Source organism: Alosa sapidissima, chromosome 15 (assembly GCF_018492685.1).
Source record: "Alosa sapidissima isolate fAloSap1 chromosome 15, fAloSap1.pri, whole genome shotgun sequence".
NCBI lineage: Eukaryota > Metazoa > Chordata > Actinopteri > Clupeiformes > Clupeidae > Alosa > Alosa sapidissima.
This window is the reverse complement of record NC_055971.1, coordinates 8,145,885-8,159,157: the sequence shown is the minus strand read 5'-3', so window position 1 is coordinate 8,159,157 and position 13,273 is coordinate 8,145,885. Positions and strand designations below refer to the sequence as shown.

Below are 13,273 nucleotides of genomic sequence, written 5' to 3'. Positions count from 1 at the left end.
GGTTTCGAATCAGTTTATTGGGAATAAACCGAATATGCGTGTGTCTTGTAAGCACCTAAGCACTAGCCTGGCGAGCCAGACCCACATTAAAATGTAGGGTCTGGGCACTCACCGTTCGCAGTGCTCAGTCTGAGGGGCGGGATAATCAGTTGTCTTTCAAATTCCCTCTGCACGCAATAGGATATTTGTTTTCAAGTAGCAGGGAATTCAAGCCAAACCGTTGCAACTCTGCCATCAATCATTATGTTAAGCCCACCAAACGACTCTATACACGATTTCAATGCCTGATTAAGTTTCGATTTCTGGAGCTCACAAGCCAACGGAGAGTTGCTAGACTAACCCTGGCAGCAAATGTAATAAAATCTAGGGGCGCGTCTAGATTTCTAGGCTACCTAAGCACCTTATTCTGATTTGAAATAAACCGAAAAAGGCCATATTTGTTTTACTAATAAACCGTTTGCACACCCTAGCATATGCCTGTTGTAAACGGAATACTGGGTCATGAAAACACCTTAAGCAGAATATGCTCCCATAAGGAAGAGTGTTGTAGGCCTGCACATGCTCAATTCACACAGAATGCCTCTTTGTAGGTTGCGTCGCTGACTTATTCAGAATAATGTCGATAGCTATGTAAACAAGAATATGCTCAAAACGTGACATTCTACTTGTTTGTAAACAGGTTAAATGGAATATTGACATAAACGGAATTTGGGCAATAAACTGATTCAAAACCACTTATTCCCGGCATGAAAACGTGATGGTTGTCTACTGAAGGTCACCCGGCTGTGCAACGCTAACTTATATACCACTCTGGTGACCTTTTGGAGTTTTGCACTTTTTTAACAAATGTCAAGGAGTTTTAGACAGCATGCCCTGTTTCTGATGTACCACTTTGTCGTGTTCTGACTTCTTGAGAGACACTGGTCTTCTAAAAAGGATCTAGAAAGGTATTCCTTACATGTCAGGGTGCAGACAACATAAATGGCTGATGTGTGCTTTTAATATTTTTCCTGTTTATTACACTTTAAGTTCTACATGATATGACACCAACCTCTAACTTCCCTGCATCTTCTGTGTGATTCCTGATCTCAGAACGCAGCGAATCCTGAAGGATCTGTGACAATACAGTACAACCTCTTGGAGGAGACGGTCAAGAACCAACTCAGCTTCTGCCTCAGACCCACAGGAGACACAGGGTAAAGATGAGAGGGTTCTTTTTTAAGTGCAATTCAAATGTTGCAGCTGCACGTGGCTTCAGCTTCTGTAACACATTCGCCTGTACCACTCACTGCGACCTGTGGGTCATTTCCCAATCCCATCCCCATCTATTTCTCCCGCTTGCTTCCTGTCTCTTCTCTGTGTGTTACGAGACCATTATTTTTTTCACAAGATGGATAAATGTAATAATGTAATGCTCTCAAACAGACTAAAGAACGGAGTGGTGAAAATAAAACAAAAGAGACAGAAAACCTTAGACCTCTTTCGACTACACTCTCTGAACCTAAAACTAAAATAATAAAGTGACATACCAACGACCAAACCACCGCCAATGCGAAGCTATTTACAAACACATAAAACATAAACTAATCCCATACGAGTCAAATGGCAAAAAGTAGATAAAGCAACAAATAAGGAATAACAAAGGTGAGTGTGGTTCCGACGAAGGCACGTCACAGAGGCATTCGCCCTTTGTGTACTGACGAGAGCGGCGAGGGAAAGGAAGTCATTAGACACAGGTGGCTTAAAAAACAGGAGGCCCAGGCCCCTGAATTAACACGCACAGCAGTCACCTGCAGAGGAGCTGAGAGAGAAACAAAGAAACAGCGCAAGCACCGTTCTACTCCTGCCGTAACGCTGTGCTATCTAAATAAAGGAACAAGGTTTTTCAGGGAGAGGTTTGATTGTTGTAATAATGTAGCTGATCTGTGTACTCTGCATTATTCACACGACCCCTGGTCTCCCTTCTCCCACTTTAGAGTGACTCTCCACCGGCTGGGGGCTCGGACTCTGATCCGCTCGCTGGAGATGGAGGAGAGGGCAGCAGGGCCAGAGGCGAAGGCCCTGAGAGAGAAGCTGCTGCAGCTCAGCCTGCAGTCTGGAGTCAGCTGCACACACACCGCCTTCATCGCCATCCACAAGGGCAGTGGACAGACTGTGCAGGGACCACTACTGCACAGAACTGTGCCAACGCCAGGTTAGAGTGGGTCTCTATATTGTGGCACTTATAATATCCCAGTGATTCTGTTCAGGAAAATAACATACAGGTTGCTCTGACATTTTTATGCTTTTATTAGGAATGTTTTTTAGTGCATCTATGCCACCTGGTGCGCTTAGGGCCCTTAGCCGCTGTTCAATGCCAATGTTAAAATCAACGCCTAGAATGGCCCCAATGCGTAAAATGGCTAAAATGGCCCCAATGGCTAGAATGGCTGCAGCGCCTCCAATGCCTCCTGGTAAGTATATGCCCACACATTCTCCTCTCTCTTCCACACATTGAAATGCACAAGAAATATTTTGCATTCTAAAACTTTTTTGGACTGCGGATCAGGAAAATCACCTTAAAAACATTGTTTCACATACTGGCTTTTGTTATAGTAAATACTTGTAATTCCATATTATATTGTACAGGTAGTATATTGGCCCTCCAAAGCACGCTTTTGCATGACTTTTCTGTGTATCTTATTATTGGCTGCTTGTTCTCTCAAGTAAGCAGTTTCAGCCTCACCAAACGTGACTTTTGGGTTGGGCTGCAACCATTAATCAAACTATTAAATTAATTGGCAACTGGTTTGGAAATTGGTTAATTGGTTTGAGTTATTTATAAATGAAAATATCTCAATACCTCATTCACTGGTTTCAGCTTCTTAAACTTTAATATCGTCTGCTGTAATATAAGTACAGCAAACTAAATCGATGATTACGTATGTAACTGCGGTTCTATGAATTTCGGATGACCGCCAGGGGTGGTGCCTTCAGCACCTGGATTTCCATCACATGCACGTACAGGTCGAGTGTTTATATAGACAAAGTCACTCGTGACAGGGGTGACGCATGACCCCGCCCCGGTACTTAAGGTGCGCTCACCCCGGAAGTCTTGGCAATCTTCTCGTCCGCCTTCCGAGTGACTGCCAAGCTCTGGCGGTCATCCGAAATTCATAGAACCACGGTTACATACGTAACTATCGTTCTATTTCATTTCTACTGACCGCCAGAGGCGGTGCTTTCAGCACCTGGATGACAAATACCAACAGGGTCACGAGGAAGATCTACATACCCTTTTAATGGCTTGAGAGGGCGGCTGTGGCTATGAGGTTCGTGGCCACATTGACCCTATAAAACCTTGCAAATGTGCAAGCCGATGCCCATGAGGCCGCCATGCATATGTCGGAAAGTGGGACTTTGTGGCAGCTACACTCCGAGTTGAGTGACCACGAACGCGAGGTGGAACCGGTAAGCCACTATCAGAGTAGGCATAGCTGATGGCCTCCAAGATCCACTTGGATAGCCGTTGCTTGGACAAAGCAAGGCCCCGTGTCCTGTGTGGCAGATGAATAATGAATCTGACTGCCGCAGGGCAGCGGTCTTTTCAATATAGGCTTTCAATACTCGGACTGGGCATACAAAAAAAAATGTCACCTTGCCCCAGTTCCTCCCCCTGGGCTGGGGGCTCAAATGCTCCCAGACTGAGCGGCTGGTTAGCATACGTTGCAGAGAAGGGTTTGGGTAAAAATGCCGGGTTCGGCCACAGGATCTGCACTAATTTATATGCCTTAACTCCAATACGGTCAGGCTATATTTTAGTTCTTTTTTGGTTTTGGGGTGTATAACAATATCTGTTAAGGCGAGACACTACAGGTGAATAGGGTAAAATTTTTAACAAGCAGATATCACTATGAAACTTCCCCAGTTGATTACTTACATTAATATGAGAAAAAAATGTATTACAAGTTTGCTGTAATTTAATGTTTAAATATGCAAATTAGGCATTATCTAATTAAATATGCGCTAATTTGCATACATTTTAAGGCACGAAACCTGAGCATTGGATACAGCCAAGTTCAAAATTATGTTTTCATTGTGTTCAGATATTAGATGGGAAAACATTTACAGAGGGATTTATGAATATCTACTTTTGTTATCCTGTAAATCAGAAAATTATGTCACTAGCCCTAAAAAAATCGCTTTTTTCCATGTTTTTAGGCATAAAATGTCATGTAAGTCAGGCTAGGAATAATATATCAACAAACCCCTCTGTAGAAATCTTCGACATATAGTTAGGCATAAGTCTAGAAAGTTTGGTGTATGTACGTGCTTCTGAAGTGGAGTTTTTGAGCTCAGAGTGTGAGCGGAAACTCATGTTGAGAAAACAGCCTTGAAAGACAGCCAATGAGATTCCGTTCTCAGCCTAGACTCGCCTTTGAACTTTCGCGATTGGTTACTGGTACAAAGGAAGTGTCCATATATGGATCACATAGCGTGATACAGGAAAAACAGAGCTTTCCAACGGTAGTACACATGTTATGTTTTGGACCACGGTCGCGGGAGTGCATGCAAGGTTAGAATCCTAACTTTTGCTGAATTTAGGAGAAATATACAGGCGCGAGTAGACACAATATAATGAAATAAACACCTAAATGTGTAAATCGGACTTTTTTGTTGTAGTAGTGTGATAGAATACATGCTAAGGTAACATACTAGCTCAAAATCTCGAAATTGACCAGTGCATGAAAAAACGATGTTTTCACCTGCCGTGTCTCGCCTTAATTTAACAATCTTAGCAGTAAAATATTTTTAGCTAAGAATCCATTTCATATATGGGAGACCTTAGAGATGAGGAAAAACATTGTTGGGTTTAGTTAAAGCCCTTTCTGACTATTTGTCACTAGCCTACTTGAGAAAACGGGTCACCAGACTATGGGATCCCACTGTAACTCCCTCTACCTTGTTATGCCTAGCTGATATTGCAGCTACATACACCTTGATAGTGGATGCCGCCAGTCCGTCATCAAACCGTGATTGTAGAAAACTGAGGATAGTTGGTATCGGGCAACGTGTTGGCTCCTGTCCATGTTCTTGGCACCATTGTATAAAAAGCTTCCACCTATTAGCGTAAAGCGCATTAGTGGAGGGTGCCTGTGAGTTGTGGATAGTCTGTACCACTGCAGGGTCGCATGCCCCTAGCAGTGGTTCAGGTCCTTCAGAGGCCACACCCAAAGTTGCAATCGTGCTGGGTTCAGATGCCAGATCCGGCCACCCAGCTGAGAGAAGAGGTCTGTGCGCACAGGGAGACGCCAAGGCTGTCCGTCCAGCAGGCTGTATAGCACCGGGAACCAGATTCTCCCTGGCCACCTGGGGGCTACAAGCAGCACTTGGTGGCCCACCCGGAGAATCCTCTCTAGAGTGGGTAGTATGAGCGGGAGTGGGGGGAATGCATATAGGAGCTGCTGGGGCCACCCATGCGCCAGTGCATCCTTGCCCAAGGGGCTTGTTGACTCCCTGAGTGAGAACCAGAGGGGGCAGTGTGTTGTGGCTTGAGAGGCGAAAAGATCCACCTTCGCTCTGCCATATTGGTGCCAGATGGCGTGCACCACTTCTAGGTTCAGCCTCCATTCTCCTGGATCGGGGTGTTGTCTGGACAAGAAGTCCGCTGTGACATTCCGTGTGCCTAGGATGTGCATTGCCCTCAGGCTCAATAGCTGAGGGTAGGCCCATGAGAGTAGCTGCTGAATCAGCCTCAGGGACGCTAGAGACCTTGTGCTTCCCTGGTGGTTGATATGGTAAACCACTGACATGTTGTCTGTCCTTATAAGGACGTGTCTCCCTGCTAGGACTGGCAGGAAATGCTCGAGAGCAAGAGCGACTGCCTGTTTATGTGTTGTTCCCTCTGTCGAGGGTCCCATGTGCCTTGGGCAGTTCTGCACTGCCAAACAGCCCCCCATCCGGCCAGGGATGCGTCGTCTCTACCACCTCTCTACGAGAAGGTATGATCCCTAAATGAACCCCGGCAGTCAGGAATGAACGCTTCTTCCATGGCTGTAACCTTTTTAGGCAACTGGAGGTAACCGCCACCAGTTTGTGCCTGTGGTGCTTTGGATGCAACCCTAGCCTGTTCATCCATATTTGGAGAGGCCTCAAAGAAAGGAGGCCCAGGGGCACTATGGAAGAAGCTGCTGTAAGCATGCCCATCAGCGCCTGGAAGGACCTGAGCGTTAGAGCTCGGCCTCTCCTGAATCGCACTATGTGGAGGAGAATCTCGTCTACCCTCCTCTGAGATGGGGTTGCCCTCATTGTCTGCGAGTCCAGTTCGATTCCAATGAACTGGAATCGAACCCTAATCCCCAGCTGCTGGCTGGGGATTAGGGAGCTCTTCCCGAAATTCACAATGAGCCCTAGCCTGGTGTCATGAGCGACTAGCAGGGCTGAGTCCCTTAATGCCTCTGCCCTTGTCTGGGAACAGAGAAGCCAATCATCTAGGTAAGGAAGGATGCGCATACCTCTGCCTTGAAGCGGAGTCAGGGCTGCCGCAGCAAATCTTGTGAAGGTCCAGGGGGCCAGAGAGATTTCGAATGGCAGGACCCGGAACTGGTAAGACCTCCCCTCGAAAGCGAAGCGGAGGAATTGCCTGTGGTGAAGTGCAATTGGAATATGAAAATATGCATCTTTCAGGTCTATGGTTGTAAACCAGACGTCTTGCTTGACGCTTTGTAATACCTCTGCTGTCTGAAGCATATGGGATTTGAATACCTTTAGATGGCTGTTCAACGGCCTTAGATCCCGTATGGGGCGAAGTCCACCCCCCTTTTTTGGAATTAAAAAATATGTGGAATAGAACCCACTGTCTTGTGATGGTGGCCCTAGTTGCTCGATGGCCCCCTTTTCCAGGAGGGCCCGAACCTCTTGGCGTAGGGCCAGAGCCTTGCCCTGGCCCTTCATCACAGTCATTTTGACCCCTTGAAACCTCAGCGGTCGGTGCTTGAACTGGATGGTGTACCCTTTTGACAGGGTTGACACTACCCAGGGGTCTGCTGTATTCACTTCCCAGTAATTGAGCTGTTCTCTGGTGAAGCGTCTGACCGCCGGCCTGTAGACGTCACTGTCTACCTCCTCGCCCCCTCCGACTCCGAAAGGGGCAATATTCAGGCGTGCGTCATTCCCTGTGAGAGGGTTGGTTGTCAGCTGTCCGGCGAAACCGCTCTGGCCTTGTTGACCCCTGTGCAAAGGTCCGCCTTATTGGCTGAAGAGTATCACCCGCCGTAGTGGGCCTCTGTCCCGAACGGATGCACAGCGCAGGCTAGCAAACTGCTGCCTGGTTTGCGTTACCTGTAGGCTGCGTTCGAGCGTTTGCTGTGCGGCAGGCCCAAAGAGTTGTCCAGGAACCACAGTGAGACAACGATCTCTGTAACTCCTCAATGAAAGGAGCTGAAGGAGGCACGCTAAAAGATGCAGTAGAAGGGGCCTGCTTGAAAAAGGCGCTCTGCATACCTACCTGCACTGGTGCTGCATCTAAGCCCAGGCGTGCCAGCGCCAACTTCACAGCGGGTTTGATCGCTGATGTGTGGCTAGCAACTGAGCCCTTCAGTGAGCTGTGTCCAGAAGCATCCTGGGTGTAAGAGCCATAAGACTCTGCATTTCCCAGATCATCCGCCCACTCATCAACTGTCGATAGGCTCTCCACTCCGAGGCCCTGATAGAGAGCACATCCTCCTCTCGGGCATCCCCAGCTGGGGACAGCACAGGGGGCTGCTCTGATGAAGACCTTGAAGCGGCTGCTGCATGATCGCCAGCAGGCTGTGCTCCCGGACCTTGTAGATTAAGGAGCATCGCTTTAATCTGAGCGAAAGCCATTTCTTCTACCTTCTGGTTTAAGAGGATCTGGCCTAGGGAGTTTAAGCCTCCTCTTAGCAGGGGCCTCCCGTGTGTCTGCTCTGCGTTTCCGCGCTTTTGGGGATCCTATGCGGCTCCTTGCAGGGGGTGGTTGGGAGTTTAACCCCCATTCTAGTTGGGCTAGCCTAGCAGTCCTTGCAGCTACGCTCAGGCAACTGCAATTCATGCAAGCCTGGTCTGTCAAACCCTGCCTTAAGTGTTCCATGCCCAGACAGCTTGGACACTTATCGTGGCCATCCTCCGGTTCCAGAGGGGCCCGGCAGTCTACACAAATCATAAACATGCCTCAAACAATAGCTTAATTCACAAATTAATGGTTGGCCTATACTACCAACAACCAACAAAAACAAAATCAGAGAGGCTATCAAACACAGTAGGCTAAACAAATATGCGCAAATAAGGAGCGAACACACACTTACCACGCCGCCTTAGTTTATAAACAAGAAAAAGAAGAGAGCGTTTGAAAACGTGAACAAACAATATTATAAACGTGAAATTAGCACTTCCAATACAAAAGCGGAATTCGCTTGAATTCTAACTCACTTAGGAAGACGTTGCGGAAAACACAAGATCCATCATTACTGTAACTCAAGAAGCCTGTGAGACCGTGAAAGCATTTCATTAAACAAAAATGTATTTAAGGTACCCTGAATCGCTAGAAGGCGAAAAAACACCCAAACGATTCCACATAGGCCTAGTTGCCGCAGTAGAGCGAGCTCACTCGTAATGGTATTCATAAAGAAAAGTGTACTTACCGATCATGATAGAAAGTCATATAGACAAATCGCAGTCTTATAAGAGGGCGAGAAAATCGCAGCTCCAACCATACGGTTTGAAAAGACTCCAGCGTTCGTCCATGAAAATATGCTAACACTCTAAACAACCTGCTTCCACACGAGAAGATTTCAAGAGGTCATTTCCGGGGTGAGCGCACCTTAAGTACCGGGGCGGGGTCATGCGTCACCCATGTCACGAGTGACTTTGTTGATATAAATACTCGACCTGCACGTGCATGTGATGGAATTCCAGGTGCTGAAAGCACCGCCTCTGGCGGTCAGTAGAAATGAAATAGAAATGTTGTTTCTGACAGTAAACTAAAATGGCATCAATTTAGCAACAGCTGCAAATTAAGCACTTTGACAGTATTATAAAGCCTATGACTGCACTTAAAAACTACAGGGGCGTTCACGGCAGGAACATAACAATAACTACAGCCATAACGGTAAAGGCGTCCACACTGACCAACAATAAGAAACGACTCTCTTTGTGTTGATGAATGTGATGGATAAAATTTGATGGATTCTGATTGTCTGTCAGCTTTTTATCATTCTCAAAATCGCTCTGAAAATTATCCCTAACATTATCATTTTCCATGTAGTTTTTGTTATAGGGCTCTATTTTAGCGATCTGAAACGCACAGTATGAAATGGATGGTTTAAATATGTTTATGGAGTGGCCAGACCAAAATCGTTATCTTGACAGCGTAATAAGTTCGTCAGACTCCAGACACATTGTTCTTATGTGTTAAGGGTTGTTCTTATGTTTCTTAATCATGGGTGTGTTTTGGGTGTTAAATAAAAGACTTAAGAGATAGAGTGTGCGGCGACCAAGTTTTTTTTAGTTAATTTTTCCTTGCCAGCACCTCGGAGGGTGACCATTCTTTTCTTAACAAACATTAAACCAATGAGAGTGACATCTGTCATTGCCATTAAGAGTAAGGAACGCAACATGAAACAGCGGGTTGGTATTTTGACAGTCAGCGCATCTGAAAGAATCTGCACGCGAGACTGTGTGCAACACCAGGATTCCACTAAACCTTGCTTTACTAAAACATGTGTGTGACTAACAGAGTATAGCCTACATGCATCTGCTCCCATATTATTTGAACTCATCCAAACTGAAACTAACTTCACTGTGGTCTCATAGTCAACAACAAAACAATTTTACACTTAGTTATTTACTTTCACTATTGACTGACAAAAAACACTTACCCCAATAATGTTCATCACTGCCTTGGGTGTAAGAAAGGAACAATACTTGCATTGCGCTTGCCACCACATTGCGCCGGGTGTAAGATAGGGCCCATAGTTTATGTGTGAACGTCGTCATTCATGTTAGCTAGAACAATATTGCCGTTATAATTTTGCCGTTATCGTTCTTGGTGTAAACGACCCTTAAGCATTTTAGCTCTATGTTGGATGAATAGTAGTCACTAAGACAAACCCTGAGCTCCACCTATTTGTTGTGCAACATATACTGTTAACCCTAGAGCATGATGGCAGATTTGTTGTCATTCCATATGTTGTCAAACATTTTAAGATCAGTTGCTTTAGCATTGCTACACACATTATCACAAGTTCCCTCACTTCCAGGGATCCTCAGTCTCTGTGAGCAATTAGGCCAAAATACATGTATGCTTGTGTCACAACTCCCACACTAAATGTTATTTCTCCATATTTTAGATAGATAGATAGATAGATAGATAGATACTTCATTGATCCCCAAGGGGAAATTTAAGATTAATTTTGTGTTCTATAGTAGGCTACATAAAAATGTATTTGCACATGTAAATCCAGTCTCTGCATTGTTAATGTATCAATGGGTTCATAGTATTTTAGTATATGAGGAGATGTTTGATGGGGTCCAAGGTATTGAAAAATAGTATGGCAGCAATATGCCATTTCCTGTGTGTTGTGTGTTTTTTGCTTTAATTTTGATGTAGACCTGTAATTGGCATCAAAGTCATGTGGGCATAGGTGGTCTAACTTATCTTGCTGCCTTTTTTCCATCTGAATGGAATGTCTTGGAATTTAGAACCAGAGTCTCCCACAGATCCCCTCCTTCAGCTGATCTCTCTCCAGAAAGCCTCGGGGTCATGGGAAATGGAGTCCTCCATGGCCAAGGTGTTGAAGAAGACAGATGATGAGTTAGACAAGCTGATGCCAGTGGGGGTAAGGACAACAGCGAAGTTAAGGCTCAACAGAATCCAGGGAAATGCTAGTTTTACAACAATAGACATGAAATGAATAACTGGGCTTTGGCTGTGACCAACCATTTAGAAGTAGAACTAGTAATGGAAATTTGTCCTGTACGTTTTAAGAGTTGGTGTGTGACCGAAAGAAGTTCTATAAACAAGACACCCTTAGCGATCAAAATGTGTAAATTATATTAGCAAATTTATGCAACACAAGAGTAGTTTTCTGCTAACCATTTTTGCATTAACAACAAAATAGCTTACAGGGCAAGGGACATCAAATCAAGTCAAATGAATAGATATTTTTAAACCACTGACAAAACTCAAAATAGACTAAAACTAAAACTAAAATTAGACTTTGGAGGTAGCGTTGAGAGGGTCAGTACAGACAAATCGAGGTATTGTAAACTTTGTAAGTGCACAGAGAGTTTATAGTAAGGACTGTTTATGAAGTCAGTGCATTACTTTAGCTCGTCTTCCGATCACCGCTATCTTGCGGAAAATCGTTCAACTTCATGCAGTGCTGCACTCTGAATTATTCCTTTAATAGCACTCAAATAATAGTTCTAAGAGCTCCCAAGCACTATGAGGTCAGTGGCTTAGTCTGGGCTACTAGCCTATGTTTGTTTCCCATTTGCAGATCCACCTTTGTGTACTAACACCAGAGGGACTACAGAGGCTAGACTAGAGGACCGTGAGAAGCAGTTTGCTGAGTTTGACAAAAAGTTTATGGGATTAGAGTTAAGGATGTCTGATTCTGCCTTTAACTATTTATCTGCTAGGCAAAATATTTCACCCTAGAACATCACGATCAAAGAAACGGCATTTTACTGGAGATTATAAAGCTATTTCCAATTGATAGTCATGATGGTATATCTGTAGCCTGGAAGCCAGCCCGAATTTAACCCTGCCCACAAAAGTTGAGGTTGGGATATTCAGTCTGGAGTTGTTCCTTTGAGAAGCCTGTATGCTAGGTTGAGAACTGTACCAATCAAATCGTCTGGGCGGGCTTTATATGATGATGGACAGATGAGCAACTGTGCCTAATGATTCAGGTCATGCATCACCTGAGCGTGCTTCAGTTGATAAAGCTAGAGAAGCTAGGCGTTTAGATTTCCCCATTGCATATTGTACAAGATATTGACAGTGCAATAACTTTGAAAAAACAAACAAACAAAAAACAGCGATTGAGGCATTTTATTTATTAAGGTATTTTCCCCTGCATCGATTGAAACACGCCCCATAATCACGTCCCAATCATGCAGTACCAGACTCAAATTCTGAATAGAATGAAATGTTATGTTAGAATGTCAAGCTAATATATCTGTGTTTAGGCATACAAGGTTGATTAAAGGTAAACTGCCTTTTTATTTTTTGACTGACTGACTTGACTTATTTTTTGTGTTTTAGGTGGATAAGGCTGTGTGGGCTACAGTTCTGGCTCTGATTTGGCTCTATGGTTTCCGCCTGGATGCCCGGGGTGAATGGCAGTTTGTAGCCATGAAGGCAGCATCATGGATTCAAGCTCAGAAAGGTAAACTTTCCTCCTCTCAGTTCAAAGATGTGTGTGTGTGTGTGTGTGTATTTGTGTTTGCGCACGCGAGTGTGTGTGCGCGCGCACGCTTGTGTGTGTGTGTGTGTGCTCACGTGTGTCTCTTGTGTTGCAGTGGACTGTGTGTCTCAGTGTGTGCAGGCTGGAAATGCTCTGCTGGGATGTCTGCTGCAGCAGAAGACTCTGGGCCTCTGAGGACTTCACCACATCTTGCCTCATGTGTCCTAGAGCTTATTGGCATCACAGTATTTTTCATTTGCTTCTATCATTGTAATGAAATTACTATGCCCCCATGTTTTTTTTAAGTTATATGTTTGGGCTTTTTAGGCTTTATTTGATAGACGGTGGCCCTGAAGAGATGGCCGGAAATGAGTGGGAGAGGGGGGCACATCAAAACATGTTTTGTTACAAAGTACAATACTTATGAAATATAAGAAAATAAAGTACAAAATACCCGTGTGAAAAAATAAAATACAGGTAACTAGTAGGTAATGACTGCTGCCCAGTCTTGCCCATTCTCTCCGCAAAAATAAATCACGCAAAATTTGTCTCCATCTCCTACTCTTGCAACTTTTGTGTATGTAAATGAGTGTGTGCATGTGTGCGTTTGCTTTTGTGTATATGTGTGTGCTTCTCTGTGTGTGAGTTTTCACTTGTGAGTAGGTTGGGCACCGAAACACGGTTCTAATATGGCACCGGTGCCAACACAAACGGTAGTAACTGCATCGAATAACAACGTGGATTTCGGTGCATCATTTTGGTGCTTAAATAGCGTTTTTTTTTTATTTATTTATTTTTTACATGAGGCATCACTGCATGTCATGCGCAATCTCTAACGTCTTGCTCTGATAGCAACACATTCA

The 13,273-nt window shown here is 44.7% G+C and overlaps 1 protein-coding gene across 2 annotated transcripts in view; it reads left to right on the top strand.

Annotated features, from left to right (window-relative positions):
* Positions 1 to 12,965, top strand: part of LOC121683616 (von Willebrand factor A domain-containing protein 5A-like) — a 75,415-nt gene extending 62,450 nt beyond the window's left edge. For both annotated transcript variants that reach the window (XM_042063316.1, XM_042063315.1), the window contains exons 12-17: positions 1,093 to 1,196; positions 1,977 to 2,194; positions 2,295 to 2,453; positions 10,699 to 10,835; positions 12,269 to 12,392; positions 12,526 to 12,965. In XM_042063316.1, the coding sequence (XP_041919250.1) occupies positions 1,093 to 1,196; positions 1,977 to 2,194; positions 2,295 to 2,453; positions 10,699 to 10,835; positions 12,269 to 12,392; positions 12,526 to 12,605 (822 nt within the window). In that variant the 3' untranslated portion in view covers positions 12,606 to 12,965. The remainder of the gene's footprint in view (positions 1 to 1,092; positions 1,197 to 1,976; positions 2,195 to 2,294; positions 2,454 to 10,698; positions 10,836 to 12,268; positions 12,393 to 12,525) is intronic.
* Positions 12,966 to 13,273: the final 308 nt, after the last annotated feature.